This window comes from Ambystoma mexicanum, chromosome 7q (assembly GCF_040938575.1).
Source record: "Ambystoma mexicanum isolate Mex_15411 chromosome 7q, UKY_AmexF1_1, whole genome shotgun sequence".
Taxonomy (NCBI): domain Eukaryota; kingdom Metazoa; phylum Chordata; class Amphibia; order Caudata; family Ambystomatidae; genus Ambystoma; species Ambystoma mexicanum.
In genome coordinates, this window is record NC_090941.1 from 631106342 (window position 1) to 631120112 (window position 13771).

The 13771-nt window shown below is 44.1% G+C and overlaps 1 protein-coding gene across 1 annotated transcript; it reads left to right on the forward strand.

The window, feature by feature from the left end:
• Positions 1-1186: 1186 nt before the first annotated feature.
• ZAR1L (zygote arrest 1 like) lies at positions 1187-13547 on the forward strand. The gene is made up of 4 exons (XM_069640679.1): positions 1187-1895; positions 5498-5590; positions 12687-12761; positions 13224-13547. Exons 1-4 carry the CDS (start codon positions 1206-1208, stop codon positions 13365-13367), a joined length of 1002 nt encoding a protein of 333 aa, XP_069496780.1. The 5' UTR covers positions 1187-1205; the 3' UTR covers positions 13368-13547.
• Positions 13548-13771: the final 224 nt, after the last annotated feature.

The window sequence follows — 13771 nt, forward strand, 5'->3', positions numbered from 1 at the left end:
CCTCTCCCCTCCTTGTGTAAATCCCTGGCTCTACCAGAAATTTTGTCAGGCCTGGTACAGTAGTCGCGTGTTTGTCTGCCATGTTCTTCCTATTTGTGTCTTTGCACTTGCACTACCTGAAATGTTGCTAGGCCAAGTATGATATTTTCACATTCTTGTTGTTCATGGCCTGTAAGAATGTTCGTATTTGCCCTTGTTCTCGCCCTTGTCTTGAAGCCTTTGAAACACATTGTCTATAGGCGCTATATAAATAAACCATCATATCATATCAATGTAGTATCTCTTCAATTAGATATGTTCAAGCAGCGCATCAAGTAAAATCTTGAGGTAGGATTTTTGTAGTACTTTTTGAAGTTGTGGGTAAAGTGAATTATAGCTAGTAAAAAATAATGTGTATTTTTAACTGGAGTATTTTAAATCAATTAAAACATATATGTACATTTAAACAAATATTTTTATTGTAATCCATACTTTCTTTGAATTTTATAATTACTCTAAATGAAGAGGTGTATGTTTATAGTGAAGACCTTTGCAAGATCATGAAACACATTTGCAAAGCTCTTATTATTGGCATATTCGGGTGCTAATGGCCTGAAAAAATCAATGGAGCAGTGTGTGAGGGTGGGGGGGGGGGGAGACACGTGGCGTACAGTTACCAGTTTCATACATTGCGAGTGTTAGCCCGATTTTAAATCATAAAATGTGCGGGTACACGTCTTCTCCCCCCCCACCCCCGTGTGACTGCAGTCGTCGTTAATTTGACGATTTGCACTCACTTTTGTCAACTGTTTACTAGTTACACATTCCCCCATTGCGTGTTTTAGACACACATTGCGGTATTTTCTATCCTTATTTTGTATTCACACAAAAATAATAAATCTTCAATCGCACACGGAACTCACGATCCACAGTTCCATATAACCATCACGGCGCTTTTCCAGTCGTTATCATTCTGTGTCAGGTTCTAAAGTATAGTGTGCGTAATTACATTTACCAAAAATACAGCTTCCAGAGTGCACTGGGTTGCTAAATGAAATCCACGAATGGAGAAATTGCGAAGAAGCATGCGGGTAGGTGTCTTCTTGGCAATGCTTTATGGGACCACGGTTTTACTCCACCTGAGACCGCTCAATGCTCTCATGTGACAGCGTCTGGGTATAAAGGTGCCCTCTCTCATTGCACAGCGAGTTTGAAAAGCGGTAGCTATGGCGGGCTTCGTGTATCCCCCTTACACCGTCTATTCCAGCTATGGAGGGCCCTTCAAGCAGAACCAGCCGCCCCGGCCTCGGCAGCCCAGCTGGAAGCAGAGCAAGGGTGGCGGCGTGTATCTGCCCCCGCCGCCTACCCCACCGCCGGCGCCCGAACCCTCCGACTATCTCGACAACTACAAGCGCGCTCAGCTCAAGGCCATCCTGTCCCAAGTGACCCCGGGCCTGACCCCGCGCCTCCGCCGCGCAAACACTCGAGAGGTGGGCGTGCAGGTGAACCCGCGGGTGGATGCTAGCGTTCAGTGCTCGCTAGGGCCCCGCACCCTGTGGCGACGCGGAGGCGGCAGTCCCAGTCGCTCTGCCACCCTGCCCCCGGGCGTGGCCATACTGCGCTCCCCCGGAGGCAGTAGCGAGGTGCGCTTCACTCGCCCAATTGCTGTCTACTCCCCGGTATCCGACCGCCGCATCTTCACCCTACCCCCAGGGGGCGGCCGCGGGCCGCGCAACCGCGCCAGCGTGGCCCCAGTGCCGCGGGAGAAGGGCGTCCTGGAGGAGCCGGAAGCCAAGAGCGAGGCGGAGAAGCCGGTGCAGGCGCTCGAGGGCACAGCAGTGGAGGCTGACCAAATCCACGAGGAGCAGGCCGAGGAGATCCCAGGGGCCCGCGAGGGCAAGAGGGCCGCCTTCCAGGTACACGGGTGCCGCCAGAGTCTAGCCGCCGTCGCGCGCCTTGCTGTGTATACAAGGAGGAGGAATACGATGGGATGGTCTTGGCACTGACCGTCACCGTCCCAGCTGACCGCGTTCCTTCAGCGCCGACTTATCAGATCTGGGCTATAAAGGGAGTTTTGTCTCCATTATCTAGCTTATCACACCAAAATGTACTGTCATTTGCCGACCCGTAGTATAGTTGAATAATCTGTTGTTCTATTCCTTGTAGAAGTGACGTTGATACCCGTCCATATTTTAGTAAACCCCCCCCCCCCACCTTCATTATGGTTAAGACCGCGTAATACTTTGTCATTTAGGGATTGCCGTCCCTTTCCCTATAAACCTGCCCCTCACTGAGTTTACAAGGTGGGGCCTAACGGTATAGGCACATTGCTTAAGGGGAGCATTAGTTTGGCCAAAGACGGACCTCCAGCAGTAATATGACAAACCTGCTTTCAACTCTTTGGCGTGGCTGCAGTGAGTATGCTTGACGTTTAAGATGTGGCTGATGTTCAGCAACCTGAAAGATAAATGCGATCACCACTGTAGTTCGCATTAGACATTATCTCTGCACCACACATGCGTACCCTAAACAAAGCGCTTTGCTTATGCTGAGCCTCCCCTTTGTTTTATATTGCCTGTTCTGCATGGATCTACCCCCAACTGAAACTACTTGTACTCACCGTCCCCCAATAAAAGTATTTAACACTTTCTTTTCCCCACTGCATTGGAAGACCCTTCATCACACAAGATCTATATTTAATTCTACTACGCATGAGCCAGGTCAAATTATTGGGGCACCATAGACTGATTAGCGTTAGTAGTTGCTCAAGCCGCTTATGATTTTTTGTTTTTATTGTAGGTATTGTCATGAGACCAAAGATTAGTAAACACACATTGCTATGCTGGCAGTTGTATAACCCTAGTACCAGTAATGACTCCCCACAACATAACTAGCACCATTGCTGTGCTAGTGATTGCCATGGTCTCTAGTATGTAACACACTCTGTTTCTACTTGTAGAATCTTCCTTCTCCCTGCCTCTCCAATGAGGCCTCTTCTGTGTTCACCTCTGCTGCGACCTTATTTTGTCCCATAGCCTGCCATCCTCCCTGTGCCCATGTTGCAGTTAGTTACCTGGGCTCTCATATAGCCCTTGACCAGAGCTATGCCCATGGCTACCATTTTCCATTTCGTAATTCTACATCCTTGGCATAATGCAGTCCGACGTAACTTATTTATGGTTTTGTTTCAATTTGCATATGTAACTGTATAGTAGCCCCCATTTTATAAAATACTTGATGCTGTGCTTGTAAGGATGAAGGCATCCCCAGTTGCATCTACAGGACGGAATAGTTCTCTACACTTGTCAAGGCATTGCTTGCTTTTGGTTGATAATTTGGGGCCACTCAATATTTGCCACTTGGAGCTTAAGTGGCAGTGATAGTTTGCTGGACTATGGGTTCTGTGGGCGTAACTTGGATTGTTTGAAGGGCTACTTGTGGTGAACAGTATTATTCCCAACAGCTTGTCAATCCGTCTGGTTTATTTGTGTTGGGGATGATTATTTGAATAAGTACTTTTCATGTCTAGCACTCCCACAGATGTCTTCGGCATTTTTAAGAATGGAGGAGACTATTACTACTGAACTCTCTCCATTAGCCCTTTTGAACTTGAGGTGAAGTGTTGGGTCGCCTTGAGGGCTAGAGGAATGCAGGGTGAGCTGTGCTTTTATTGAACAGGGACATTTAAATGGTTAACTTTGCTACACAAGTAATTTATTTAGCAAACCTACAGAATTGCATAGCAAACTGCTATGCAACACTGCTTATTTTGTGCATTGAATTGGGGCTGTAAAAAAAAAATCTAGATTTTGATTTGCTACATGTCGGAATTGTACAAAGGCAACACCTTTAAATGTTTACAAAGGGTCTACGATTAAGTATGGTAACCACACTGTGGGTTCAGTGGTATCCTTTCCAATAGGATGACGCACGTTTTCATGAAGCTATTAAATCCACTCGCCTCGGGTTTATTAACAATGACTGATGGAAAACCTGTCTGTAGTGGTACAAACCTGTGCCCCTGATAAAAGGTTAAGATAACATAATATGCACATCTGGCTGTACCTCCTTCTTGCCTTTACACAGATTAAAGACAAGCATTTTTATGTCCACTTATGTATTGACTGTTCCGTTTACTCCAATCCAGAATGTCTGTCAAACTCGCGCAATTCTTCCTTTAAAACTGATTTTGTATTTTTTTTGTACGTTCTTTTGTGATCAAAAGAGCCTTGTTGTTCCTGTGCATGTAAATAAAATGTACCCTTTATATAGAATCATGACAGACAAATTGGGTTCCTTCTGTTGAGATTGGAACCTATGGTGTTAGCTGAGGAGACGAGTATGTCTGGTTAGACATTTTGCATGACCAAAGGGGTCTCGGGTGTATTTACAGTGACTATTGATTCTAAATCAGTCGTGAACGCATAGCTTGGCTAAAGCCTGTGGGCAACTTGCTTTTTAACCAGTGTGAAAAGGTGAGGTGATTCCAATCTTTAGTGGAAGATTGGATTGAATTTTCAAATCCTAAAATATAACTTACAAGGTCTAGATTTTACATAAATCGAATTATGTAATTGGCTTGTGGTATGAGATTTATATTTACCCTCTGATCTGGAATGATGAAAGTGAACTTGTTTTTAGCTTTTGTGTAAGCTTTGGACTACGGAGTAAAGGCTATTCTCACTAGAGCATCCTGAGTATTTATCTACTCGACTAATGTTGGAGTGTTTGCTAAGACTCTTTTGTAAGTGCACTTGCTTTGGTATACCTAGTACTCTGTGAAGACTAGCCATACGTCACATTTAGAATCGTGAAGATTAGCTACCCTGCTCCTGTTCACCCCCCCTCCTCCTACACACACATCTTGTATACTATGTGCTGATGGGCTAGACAAACTACAAAAACACACCCAACATAACACTTGCATAAAATAACCCCAGGCACTGGGCCTAACCCTTACGGATACACAAGCCAGTGTGCTCAACCATAAATACCAGCCAATTTACACATAAAACACACACCAAACTACGGATATTAGCATACAACAACCCAGGCATTGGGCCTCACCCTTGTAGATGCAAGCCAGTGCATACAATCGACCCAACAGCCGCCTTTCTCCTGGTTCTAGATCTAATCAATCCCGTCCTTTCTTGCAGAGCCATGTGAGCGACTGGAGACCGCCCCTGCGTGGTAGCGGTGTGTGGAGCCAACAAAACATTAAATAAGTCAGGAAATCAAAGTGGTCTCACTGGCCTTTCAGCCTGGTCATGTAGAACGAATGCAAAACATTGATTCCCAGATTGTTGCACTCCAGTTTCTCCTAATCTCTGAATTTATTTCAGCCACTCGTGCTATTGGAGTAAATGATTCCTAATCTAAAGCAGTGGCAACAGATGACAGTTGTCATGCAAGTCACATGACCTTTATACACGCTTGGGTTCCTGCTCTGCATCACCCAAAACGGAGTGTTTCCTTAGTCATTAGAAGCCTAATGTCCTTGTTTTATTTTCATTTGCAGTTTTTGGAGCAAAAATATGGTTACTTTCACTGCAAGGACTGCAAGACCAGATGGGAGAGTGCATATGTTTGGTGCATTTCTGGAAGTAGCAAGGTAGGTTGCTTTACAAACTAGCAAGAGTGCATTTAAGTTACCAGGGTTACTTGTCACACATTGTTCCAGCCGGCCTGCTCGATCATCCCCTTTCAAAGGATGTGAAGCACTTGAAGGTAAGATTCTATTTTGTGTGGCTTAACTAACAGTGGCTTCCCGCATGAGCGTTTGCAAGCACCTTCGTATTTCTCTGCTTGGACAGTGTCAATTTGGCGGTACATTGGCTTTGGTCCAGAGGATGGCTGTGAATTGTAGCATGTCCTTTTAGATTCAACTGCCTTTACATGTTTGTGCTAAAAGACACTGTTTAACACGGGCATCTCTACCATTGCTTGGACTAAGCAAGCAGGGTTAAGGTACCGACTATTTTGCAACTTCTCATGACTAAGTCCAGATCGGGAAGACTATTCCAGCAATGTTGACTGTAGCCTACCTGGGGTTGATTATAGAACGTTCATTAAACCCACTCTGTTGGATCAAATCAACTTGCATGTGGTCAATATAGACGCGCAATAACTGCTAGGTGTCTATTTGTCATGTCAGCAAATATATGGGCAAGCTACGAAAACATTATGACCAACGGCAAAGGCCTGACGGTTGACGTTTCTAGTAAAGAGATTTGCCAGAGAGGGATGGTTTTTCCTTGTCAGGCATACCAACGTTGTATAACCGGTGGTTCAGCCCCTCCATACTGTACAGTGTGGACGCTTTGCGAATGACAAACCTGTATCGGTTTAATCATGTCGAGGGCTACTTTTGATGTAATTTGTTGGGTTTAGCGCAGTCCAATCCGACGGAGTACTGTTGGAGCTTGGGCTCCAGTCTATGAAAGCAATGATATTGAGATGTAGATGGGAGAGGTGAATTATCCGTTGTGCCATAGGATAGATATTTGCAAATAAGAAATACATTCCACTCCGAGGGATGGCTACCTGACTTCAGCAGGAAAACACCATATAATCGCGCTGAATTTTGAGGGAGTGGGGGGGGGGGTAGAAAAATGGAATTTGATTAGTAATTAAGAGTATCTGTCTACTCCATGGTTATCCTGTCATGTCGAATGTGACAGCTTCATGAGACCTCAGCCTTATTTGATGTTTTCTCCCTACTGAGGTCCATAGGCTCAGGCTGTTGATGCGCATTAATCAGCTACCAGTCCTGATGGTAACAGGATCCAGATTAAAACTGCAAGAGGAGTAGAAGTACTGTATTTGTAAGATTACTGGGAATAAGCTATGAAACCTCTTATTACAGAATGCTCTAGGCTGGGCCCTTTGTATTTGATTGATTTTTGGCCACTTGGTACATGGGTATGAGGCAATAGCAGGAATTCTGGATTTGCATCTTTAATACATATTCTGTCTCTGTACACATTGCAATATATCAAGTATGGCTTCAAATTCAGAAGTATCAGGGTTTTATTTAAAGAAGTGATTGTGTTGGAAATTTTGAAGGACATTAAAGTGAAAGGTGTACATAAATGTAGATTTAAGCTTGAATGTACATTTGAAAATATGAATTCAAAGTTGAAAGATTATATTAAATACGAGTTTTGTGAAGGGTGTACTAGAATAATTAATAAAATAAACTGGAGTAGTTGTGAAACAAATGAAATGTGGAATTTTGTAATGGTGTTCTGTAGATTTTTATTTTTTTAGTGGTTCATTTTTAAATGTGTTAAATCTATTGTGAATACTTGTGTAACTATAGAATAATCAGTATGGACCAATACATCTAGATGACTACTTCTCGGGCACCAAAATACTCGGGTGCACACCAAAGCCTTGATTAGAGGTTAGAATAATTGTCCAGGGAATTTTCACTAATGCTAGAAAACATTTAAATTAAAATGTCATCAATTTGAGCTGGAGTGCTATAAATTAATCAGATATTTAATATGGTGGCGCAAGACTGATTCCCAAGACCTGCTCTTGCTAGTTTGCATTCATGCAAAGCAGCTTTCTATCTCGCCATTTATTGGCTGCCAGCCCTAGACCTTTGCCTTCATAGTTCGAAAGTAGAGCAGCTTGGCTCTGTTGAAACTCAATGCTTTAGTTATGAAGCACATATTTGAGCTTAAACACAGTTCATGGCAGCAGGTTGCTTACTCAAGGGTGAGAGTCTATAGCCTGTAATGTTGAAGACTACACTTAAAACGCGACTCTCCAGCAAGGGCTGTTCCAAAGCGATGCTATATTTGCATTTGAAACGGTGACTCGGCACTACATGTCCCAATAGTGGTAATCCAGATGGGTATTCATTTTAGCTTCATGCAGGATTCGTTGAACTTCTAAGCCTCTATTAGCTCAGTTGATTTTGATTATTTCTAAACGCGCACCAGGCAGAGCAAACTGCATGGGCACAGTTGTTAACTAAGAAATGACCTTTGGCTGTGGGGAGCTGAGGGGGGCTGTACATGCCCTATAGTTAGGTTCACTTGAATAGGTAGGTTTTCAACTCTTTCCTGAAACCCTCTAGAGACTCTCATGATCGTATGGCAACGGGTAGCTCGTTCCATACTTTTGGGCCAGATACAGAAAACATCCTATCGCCTTTCGAGGTACGTGGAACATCCACCAAAAGTTTTTATCTCCTGACCGGAGGTCTCTAGTAGGTTGGTGATGGTGAATTCTTGTGATCCGGTATCTGGGTGCAGTTTTATAGTAGCACTTATATATGAGGCATGCCACTTTAAATTTTACTCTATCCTCCACCATAAGCCAATGGAGTGCTCTCCGAGATGTTGAAACATGATCTCTTTTCTTTAAGTGGGCTATGAAGTCTAACTGCTGCATTCTGTGCCCTCTGAAGTCTCAACATCTGTTTCGCTGGAATCCCTATCATCAGACTATTACAATAGTCAAGATGTGAGTTTACCAGCGCTCCTACGACCACAGTGACCTTGGGCTGCTACGAAGGGGAGTATGTTTTTGAGCATCCGTAAGGAATGGTATGCAGCTTTTACTTTGGCCCCTACCTGTGCCTCACTAGCCAGATTCTCTTGCAATATACATCCAAGGGTTTTCACTTTCTTTGCGAATGGAATCTCTTCGCCCAGAATCTGGTGTCATATTTAGTTCTGTTTTTGTTCTTTTTCTGATTTGAACAGTATCACCTGTGTTTGCTGCATTGAGCTGCAACTGGTTGCAGCCCTCCTTCAAAGATTTAATCATAAAGGAAGTTATGGGGCAAGGTTAGCTGCCAAACGAATGGCGGGTACAAGCTGGCATAGGAAAGGCCAGGTCTTTTGTGGGTTTTAGTTTTAATATTAGAGCTTGTGCTATTTCCTTCTCAATGGCATGAAAACCAAGTTCTCCTCTTCCTGATTTTCCTCCTTCTCTTTTCAGTTGAGGCTCACGCAGGCCAGCCAACGTTTGACCATTAGATTGGATAGGTGTTGGCATTGAGCACTTGCCTCTAGTATCGGATCATAACACTGGCATAACTAAGTAGTACAGTAAATGAGAACATTTGATCAACATACAATTCTGCTATCAAAATACACAATACATAGTTTATTTACTGCATAATTGGCCTGGAATACGGGATCAAATGAAGTATCCTCCTGTAGAATTGGATCCATTCTGCAATATGCTTTAGGCAGGGGGCCAGCATGGAGTGGCTGGGAAATGATACACAGCCTTGCATTCCTTCTAATTGGCTTACTAAGCACTGATGTGGAGTTTTTCTGATTCCAGAAGCAGTTGGCATTCATATTTGAATTAGTTGCTATCAATGCTGGTTGCACCGCAGAGGCCCCTGCTGGGCATGTTCTTTGTGATGGGAATTTGGACGGCTGACAACAGTACTTACCATAATGTAGAATGAAATTACTGCAAGGCCCAATGCCAAATTTCAAGAACCCCATTTCACATGTATAGGGGTTAAGTTAATAAAGGTGGGGTATTGGGAGGGGAGGGGAGCCGCATATGTGGTGAAATTGGTTAGAAGGGGAAACTTGTTTGGGATTTGAATGTTTTTGGAACTGATCACAAAGATCCCAGAGGACTATGCTACCCTTGCTTTACCTTGGCATTGATCCAATTCACATGTTCTACATGATTAAAGTTAGCCTTGCTGTTGCCCTGATTTTGCTTTCTGTTAGTGTGAGGGATGCCTGTATGAGCCATACTCAAGCTGACCCGTTTCAAGCCTGAACGCGTATGTTGTGGTTGTACCTTTTTTAATACAAGGGAGTGTTTGTGCTAATCTCTTACATTTCTGAGGGTGAATTAGATTATTGAAGTGATTTACAACCGTCGGGGAGAACAGTGAGACACAGAGCATGGCGCTAACTGGGGGAGAGGAGGCAGAACATTTGGCAACAAGTGGAGTAAACGGTGGGCACCAGATTACCCAGTCTCGGGTAATGTGGGGAGGGTGTCTTGACCTAGGTCTTGAGGAGCTGAAGAGTAGGGTATAGAGCTCCAATTGTAGGGAGAGTCCGATTCCAGAGTCTGCCGGGGTAGATCGACCAGACCAGTTATTGGTTCTTTTGCACTAGCAGCGTTAAAGTCTGCCCTTGTCTTTTACTTGTAGTGGATCATAGGCTTCCAGAAATGTGCAGTTTCTCAGTGAGGCAACATATGGCAGGACTTCAAATCCAGCTGCATCATTTCAAGGCAGTTAACCTTGATGCTGGCTTGCAGAGGGAACCAGTGCAGTTTGGTGCTTGTGCTACTGCATCCTGTGCTTTATTTGTTAATTGTGAGTGACCTGCTTTGCTGCCACTATGTGGGATGCTGCTGCATGATTTATTTTCATACACCTGCTTTTGGCACATGTCAGCTGGATGTTGCATCATTTTTAATCTTGTGAATTTTCCTCTTTAGTTACACTAATTTAAAAAAATTGAGAGATACTCGCCCTTACTTGGAGCAATGCTCTCAACGATACCGTACCACCCTATCCCACGCCTACGTTCCTGTGGCCGCCTTGCTGGTAGCTTGGATTATACTGCGCCTAATGGCTTTCTCTTCCCCCTCCTTATATCCATGGAAGGGGAGATTGGACTACATGTAGTTCATTTCTCCCTGCGGCAAGAGTGGTGATTTTATTTTTAGTTAACGTGAATCCCTATGCTGTGTTGATAATATGGAGACTGCATTATTGATAAAATACCCCTACCATGGGGGTTATTGTAACCCTGGGCATGTTTCTCATTTGAGTGCTACATTCCAAGACTACAGCACAGTGGGGTGCCCAGTCCTTTTCTCGCAACCACCCGGGTAGATTTGTGTACTGACCACTTTAAACTCAGCTGTTTGTGTACTGGTGGGGTTTGGGGGCTGTATACTATACCTCATTAACCCCCTCCTGCATTTTTGGGCCATTGCGAGTTCTACTACCCAGTATAGCCCGTAGATTGATTAGAACACCGAATTCCAAGTCTGCATGGAGTTCACCAGCAGTGCAATAGTACATTATCTGCATGGGTAAGGCAGTATTTTGCATTGGCTTCTATATGCCATCTGCATCTCTCCAGATTGTTTGGACCATGATCTGTATCCTATTCTGGATGGGGAGCAGTTTAACTTCTGGAGGGCCAAAGGGGTAAACCTAATCGTCCACAGTTGCTCTTGATGGTATGTCTCTATGGAAGCTGCCTCTGTCCATGCCAGGATATATGGGCATGTAAACCTCAACACCCACACTATTGGAACTTCCACGCCCAACGGGCCTCGGGAGGAGTCAAATGATTTGGATTATTGCTTGTGAACAAGTTTCCGCTTCTTAATACAAGCAACACTTTGCCTTCACATGGGAGCAGTATTATATTAATGCTTGTTCTTCACTGTGAAGGGGCTTTGCGTAACCTGCTGGTTAATAAACTTGTACTAGTTTATGATGGGCATAGGAGTTCCTTCTGTTAACTTGTATGCAATAATATAAGGCAAGGGTACACAGTAGAATTATGCAAGTGTGATCTTGCTTTGCTTAAGGGATCAAGCAGTGGATTGATGTAACCGCTTGGTTGCTTGCATTATGTACTTTTTAGTGGGGAAGGGAGGAGGGCTTAATATGTCTGGGGGTGGCAGCAAAACTACCTTGCATATTGACACTCATTCTAGCTCAAGGAGCAGAAGGCGCACAAATTCGGTCCGGTGTTTTTATTGCAAGGATGCAAAGTCAAACCACTATTGCCTAGGCTCTCCATTGCCATCACCCATTTCTTTCCTTGTCACGTTCTGCCAGTCTTAATTTATCCAGCTTGCATGGTTATAGAATTGGGCCTTAAGTGACCGAATCCTATTGCAGCTCCGTCTCTCAACTGTTTAACTTCTACTTGATATTTCTGAATACACTACAACATTAATTTCCATGTGTAGCATATCACAGTAGTGTTGTGGTGGTTGAGCAGTGCAAGTAGCTTAGCTCAATGCTTCCTATGTTCATACACCACCTGCTTTTACTGTCCTGGCACTGTCCAGTGTTAAGCTAGTTGTAAACGCCCCATATCAGCAGAGATGGTTGCAGTGCTATCGAAGCATTCTAACCTACCATAGTTCCTTCGGCTTGAAATGCTCGCATATCCTCCTCACCACCCATTGTGCTATTTAACCTCCTTTTGTAGTGCCTGACACCAAGCCAAATCTAGGCCACAATTTGCCAAACGCATTAAATATGCCCAGTGATCTAATAGCGTATATTTTCTGTAGCCTTGCTCAAGCGATAAATTTGGTCCCAACAAGCTTGGCTGGCACTCAGCTGGCTGGTTAATGGTTTGCTTAAATCAACGAGGCACCCTACATACGTGAATGGAGCCTTTAGCAACAAAGTTGGCCAACATGAACAATTACCAGTTGCTAGGCCTTTTTCTTTTTGACTGGCCCATTTGGATTTTGAAGCGCATGTTGTGCTGTCGCAGGACTGGAGTTTACTCCCTTAATATTCAAAGGGAAACCCATTCCATATAATGTGTTCATGGTTTTCCTGTTGGGTGTTCCCTTATAAAATAGGGCAGTGCCCCATAATTGAGAGCAACATACACAATGTTGGACTTTGCATAGGTTCGCTGGGGCATGGCTTATCCCTTTTAATGGTGTTGGGTCCACACATTATCTGTATACGTTTTGACACCTTATGTTCTCTTCAGGTTTACTTCAAACAACTCTGCCGCAAGTGCCAAAAGGGATTCAATCCATACAGAGTGGAAGCCATACAGTGCCAGGTAATACTTCTGCATGTCTCCACCTGGCATGATTGTAACACTGACACTAATTGGTGGAGCGCATGGGGGCACAAAGGTCGAGTCCATTCTACACTGTCCACAGTTGGAAGCATGTCCAGATGGTAGTGCATGTTGCTTTAAATGGCTTATTTGCCAGGGGCAGACCAGCTGTAATTTTGCACTACAGGCAAATGGTTGCCATTAAATGGTTTTGTTCTAGTGACTCGGGAGAGTGGGGACGAGGGGCTAACCAATGCACTGTGAAACATGAGCTTTCCTGACACTTGAGTGACTTGCATACCTACAACAGAGTTGCAATAGGTTGGTAATGCACAAATGGATATGGTCCCACTATTTAAATGATGTCGGTCAGTTTGCATGTTGTAAATTGTGGTTTTGTAACCATGTGCATGCACTAACTTGCAAGGAGTCTTCCACCAATTTAATTCCCATCCCCTGTAGGCCTGCTCAAAGTCACGGTGCTCCTGTCCTCAGAAGAAAAGGCACATTGATCTGAAGAGACCTCATCGTCAGGAGCTCTGTGGCCGCTGCAAGGATAAGAGACTGTCTTGTGACAATACGTACAGCTTTAAGTACATTGTCTGATATGTGGTCTTGGTGGGCAGTTTAAAAGCACTTTGTATTGATGCATTGCACTTTGTCAATTTTTGAAAATTGGCTTTCCTCCCAGCACTGGCTAATGGGCCTCTTTGGATAACCCAGAACTATTTTTGTACCAGATTGGCTTGTATAATGTAAATAAAATAAAGATTATAGTGTAATATACATGGTCCTGTTTCTTTATCCCTGAAGTGTATTTTCATCTTTTTTGGATGTGGGTGTAGGTTGTGGACTCTGTGGTACCTCTGCTTACTCCAATGTAGAAGTGGGGATGGTGCACAAGTGATCACATTAAGGAACCCAGGGGATGGGGACAATGGTTTGCCTGGCCGCTATGGGGGTTCAGGGGGGGGCAGGGGGCTGGGGTAATGGAACCTGCATCTACACAA